At 48.9% G+C, this 5,555-nt stretch overlaps 1 protein-coding gene across 1 annotated transcript; it reads right to left on the bottom strand.

Annotated features, from left to right (window-relative positions):
- Window positions 1-225: 225 nt before the first annotated feature.
- On the bottom strand, window positions 226-2,891 carry LOC130854795 (ubiquitin carboxyl-terminal hydrolase BAP1-like). The gene is given in 2 exon segments (XM_057737646.1): window positions 226-2,343; window positions 2,476-2,891. Coding segments are annotated over 2 exon segments (1,953 nt in total). The 5' UTR covers window positions 2,614-2,891; the 3' UTR covers window positions 226-528.
- Between the last annotated feature and the right edge of the window lie 2,664 nt (window positions 2,892-5,555).

Genomic DNA, 5,555 nt, shown 5'->3' with positions numbered 1-5,555 from the left:
GCTCTCCTGGGAGGAATGAAGAGCAGACCTGGCTTCCTCACAACAGGGACAACTGGGGCCAGAGCAGCAGGGCCCAATGCCCACCTGGCCCCCAGCTGTGACCTTTCAAGAGCGACCTCAGCCCTCCAGGACGACAGCTGTCAGGAGAGAACTCAGAGTCAGGAAGCTGACTACGTCAACACAGTGGTGGCAAGATGGGTTAGAGCCCAGAAAAATAGACGTCTCTGTAGGTAAAATATATATTCTGCTGCCCAGGCAGAAAGGCCAGGTCCTGCTGCTCCACAGCCGGCTGTGGAGGAAGCTGCAGCAGCTCGCTGTGCCCCACCTCTGGCTGCTGCTTCCAGAGCGCGACGGGGCCGACCTGCCCAGGCACAGTGCAGAGAACCCCGGCCTGGCTCCCATTCCCAGGATCTGGGCTCTCTGACTGGAACTATTCAGTAATACTGGGAAGAGGGGGCGTGGGGCAAGGGAGGGCCCTGGTGAGGGCCACGCGGCAAGAGTGAGTGGCAGGCTCAGGGCCAGCAGTCCTCACGGGCACTTGGCCTTGTAGGGCCGCGAGCGTTTCCGCCGGTCAGGCTTCCGCTGCTTGTGGAGCCGGCCGATGCTGACCCCCTGGCGCCGCCGCACCGAGATGTTCTGCTCCACCAGGTTGGCCAGCATGCCTTCCTGAGCCAGCATGGAGATGAAGGTGCAGATGAACTCATCGTCGTTGTGGGTCCTTCTCTGGTCATCAATCTTGAACTTTTTCCTCTTCTCCACCTCTTCCTTGAGGCAGGCCTCATCGTTTGCAATCTCAGCCTCCACACACTTCAGCAGTGCCCGCAGCTCCTTGGGTGAGTACTTCTCCCCACTCAAGGGCTCACTAGGCCTGACCAGCCCAGGCTTCTCTCTGCCATCTACGGCCTCCAACACCTCCTTCTCCTCTGGGGTGCCAGACCCTTGGCTGCCTTGACTCGGTCTGATGGAAGGTGAGGAACCCTTCCCACTCTCTGTCAGCGCCAGGGGACTCAGCACACCGTGCTCAGCCAGGTGCAGCAGGCCTCTGCTGATGACAGGACCCAGGTCTCGTACGGCACGATTGTAGCGTATGCAGCCAACACGCAGCAGGCTGTCGTCCTCTCCAAAAAGCACCTTGGAGATGTGAGAGGTGACGGGGCTAGAGGGCCGCGTGGGGTTGGCCGAGCGGATAGGCGAGCGCAGTGGTGAATTGAAAGCACTGCCGATCTCAGAGGCTGTGTCCGTGCTCTCATTGCTGGGGGTGGGCAAGGGCTGCGAGTGTGTGGGCACTGCCACAGCTGGACTCCCGGCCCCGCTGCTCATCTTGATGGACAGAGGAATCGAGAGGTCTTTCTGGGACTCTTTGAGCTTCTCAGCCAAGACGTTGATGGTGTTGGGCTGCAGCACCGACAGCTGCCCGTCCCCAGAGCCACTCAACGGCCCTGGTTTTCCTGGTCCCTTTCACTTATACCCGATGGCGGAGCTGGTGTTCTGCACATCATCCTCCTCGTCATCCTCGTAGTCGTCCTCATCACCTGAGTACTGCTGGGGCGGGCGGACTGGAACGTGGCTGCGGCCCACACCTGCTGCCAGGTCTTCCTCCTCCTGCATGGGGGACTTGGCACAGTTGTGATTGTCCAGGAAGGCTGGCAGCCTCTGGACAATAGGAGTGGGGATGGGGGGGACCCCATTGATGCTGCTCCCTGGAGGCTTCGCCACCAGCTTGGGTTTGCTGGGAGGGCTGTGGGTCGGGGCTTGTGGGCACGAAGAAGCCACCTCCTCCACACCATCTGTGTGGGTGCCCTCAGAGGCCGTTGGGGCCCTGCTTGTTTCCAGTGCCAGAGGGGACTTGCTGCTGGCTGGTTTGGGCTCTTCAGGCAACTGTGACTCTTGAGATTTGTGGGTCTGAATCAGCTCTGGCTGCGTTACCCTAATCAGCTGCTGCAGGGCCTCCAGTACTGTCTGACGGTTCACCTTCAGCACGTGCAGCCTGGCCTCATACTTGATCCTGTGGTCGGGCACCACCGCCATCAGGTTGAAGCGGATGTCACGGTAGGGCTCCCCTGCAGTGGCGAGGCCGATACGCTCCATGATGACCCGCCGGGCCTTGTCTGTCCACTCCTCATCCTCCCCCCAGGGCCCATGGTCAATGGGGTAGACCTTCAGCCCATCCAGCTCAAAAAGCCGGCCTGTGATAGACACAAAGCTGACAAAGTGGAATGCCTCCATGGTCCTCACAGCACTAAGGCCATTCTGCTTCTCGGGAAGGTGGCGTGGCTCAGGCCTGGCATGGCTATTATGTGCCTTGGCCAACTCTGGAGCATTGCCAATCGCATATCCTTTGCTCTAGAGGGAAGAAAATAAGGCCACATCAGAGCAAGCTCTCAGGTGGGCCTCAGGTGGACAACAGAGATCAGGAGAGCCGGCCTGGAGGCATTCCAGGAACCTGAAGAAGCACAGGCAGACTCTCCTGAAGGCCTCAGGGCTGAAGCCTTTGGTGAAGTCCTTCATGCGACTCAGGGTAGGCCCCAGGTCCACACTGCTGCAGTTCAGGAGCACGCTCAGCAGGGCATGAGTGGCACAAGAGTTGGGGATCAGCTGGTGGGCAAAGAACATGTTATTCACAATATCATCATCAATCACAGACGTATCATCCACCAAGGTAGAGACCTTGCGACGGGATCGGCGCTCTTCGATCCATTTGAACAGGAAGATGAATCCATACACGGGGCCCGGGCATTTGCTCTGAAGGTCATAGATCTCCTCCACCTGCACCCCTTTGACACCGAAATCTTCCACCAGGAGGGTGAAGAGGCCAGGGTCGCTCTCCAGCTCCAGCCAGCCCTTATCATCTTCCCGCGGGGCGGCCCCTCAGTGCCATGTCCAGGCCCTCGCGACCCCCCGCCGCCCCCCGGGCCCCCTAGCCCCACACACAGACAACGGGCCCCGACGCGTCACCCCTTTTATTCTTTTTGATGTAATGGTAAATGAATCTGTTTCTTTAATTTCTCTTTCAAATCTTTCATTGTTAGTATATAGAAACGCAACAGATTTCTGTGTATTAACTTTGTATCCTGCAACTTTACCAAATTCACTGATAAGATCTAGTAGTTTTCTGGTAGCATCTTTAGGATTTTCTACGTATAGTATCATGTTATCTGCAAACAGTGACAGTTTTACTTCTTCTTTTCCAATTTGGATTCCTTTTATTTCTTTATCTTCTCTGATTGCTATGGCTAGGACTTCCAATCCTATGTTAAATAAAAGTGGTGAAGAGTGGGTAGACTTGTCTTGTTCCTGATCCTAGAGGAAATGCTTTCAGCTTTTCATTGTTGAGTATGATGTTAGCTGATTTGTCATATATGGCTATGTTGAGGTATGTTCCCTCTATGCCCACTTTCTGGAGAGTTTTTATCAGAAATGGATGTTAAGTTTCAACAAAAGCTTTTTCTGCACCTATTGAGATGATCATATGGTTTTTATTTTTCAACTTGTTAATGTGGTGTATCACATTGAACTTATTTACACGCACAGATGAACTTATTTACAAAACAGAAACAGACCTACAGACATGTAAAGCAAACTTATGGTTACCAAAGGGGAAAGGGGTGGAGGAGGGAAAAATTAGGAGGCTGGGATTAAAATATACACAGTACTATATATATATAAAATAGATAACCAACAAGGACCTACTATATAGCACAGAGAACTCAATATGTTATAATAACCTATAAGGGAAAAGAATATGTATTTTATATCTCAATCACTGTGCTGTATACCTGAAACTAACACATCCTTGTAAATCAACTATACTTCAATAAAAAATAACATATTTTTCTTGTGGTTATTCAGCATGCAGGAGCTAACAGATCAAGTTTTAGTCTTGAGGTAAGGTTGTGAATAAGTCAACAACTTTAATTTGCCACCTACATCACAACTAGAACAAGGTACCTTTGGATATACAAGAGTCAAGTGTGCACTGTCACATTTTTCACTCTGACTATTTACATATTACTTTATAATAATTTGAAATATAGATAACATCATAACAAAAACAGACATAACCTGAAGCCCTACCACCATTAACATTCTGGTGTTCATATTTGAATGTTTAATAAACTCTAAAAGTTAACAACTGTCATTAGCATTCTCATTGGCTTACTGGGTCACTCAGTTAGATTCAGATACAATATCTCAGAATAGCTAGTATAATACATTCACTTGTTGGTTGCCTTGCTCCATCCATTCCTCCCTTCCTCTCTTCTAAAAACATTTCAAAATTCCCATCCATGGATGGATTGTTGTGGTCCTTGTTCACCTAAAGCCAGTCAGCATAATTAGCCCAAGTGGGTACCAATAAGCTCTGCCAATCAGCAGGGCCAATAAGACTAAGTTCTGGGATTCCAATTGTGGGAAGCAGACTTTCCCTTTTCTGTTGGAAATATGTAGCCTGGAGACCTTCTTGAAATGTCAAGAAGAACGTCTTCTGAGAATGGAGGAACCACTAAAGAAATATTGCTGAGAAATGAGGGGCAGCAACTACATTCCACTCACATTGTTTTAATCACTGGATCAAACTTCTGAAACAAAACCTACTCTGGACTTTTCAGTTATGTGAGACAATAAATCCCCTGTATTGTTTAATCCAGTTTGAGCTGGATTTTCAGTTACTTGAAATCTGAAGGAAGGAAGGAAGGAAGGAAGGAAGGAAGGAAGGAAGGAAGGAAGGAGATAAACCTGACAGTTTCAAACACTCAGAAAAGCTGCTTGCCATTTTCAAACTGTGTACTTTGATCATTGTTTCAGTGGACTTTTAGACAAGGGCAGATAATGAACGGCATTTTGTGCTTTTTGCTTCCACGCATTTGCTCATCTCTTTTAAGGCTCCGTTCAACTGATATTTTCTCCCAAGAAGTTTTCTCTGATCCTGTCAGCACAGAGGAATTTGACAATCTTAAGACACACAAAATAGTCACTGTTATGTTATTTATTATTTTTAACAGTCAAATTCTCCTTAATTGGATGCAAACTCACAGAGGCAGGATTTGTCTGGTTTGTATCTCCCCACCAAGCCAAACACAATGCCTTGGCATCACAGGTCCTCAAAAAGATTTGTTGAATGGGACAACTTTGTTTTCTTTCCCTAACCCTATAATGAAAGATACTATGATGCAATCTTTTTCTTTCTGGCTCTGATTGTAAGAAGCAACCACAACAAATTTTTCTATAAACCTCACCATTTAGAGGCAGCAGTTCCAGTCTGCAACCTCTGAAACCAAAGCAGGAAAGGACATTATGTATTGATGTTAGAAATCCACAAATGCTTCAGTTTCAAATACTTTCCACTGGTTTTTTTCCCCCTTTCATCAAATGAAATCTTTCCATGTTTTAGCTCTCAGAGAGATTAAGCACATTCAATCTAATTATGCAACTCACTGACAAAAGCAATCTAAATGCGAAACACTCTGCTGGTTGTATTTTACAGTTGCCATTGGAAACAGACAAGTTTGGAAGACTGCAAGTCAAGTCTGAGCCTTGGCATTATCATGTCTCTGAGG

This window comes from Hippopotamus amphibius, chromosome 6, assembly GCF_030028045.1.
Source record: "Hippopotamus amphibius kiboko isolate mHipAmp2 chromosome 6, mHipAmp2.hap2, whole genome shotgun sequence".
Classification (NCBI taxonomy): Eukaryota; Metazoa; Chordata; class Mammalia; order Artiodactyla; family Hippopotamidae; genus Hippopotamus; species Hippopotamus amphibius.
The sequence above is the reverse complement of the archived record's forward strand: the minus strand, read 5'-3'. Positions and strand labels throughout refer to the sequence as shown.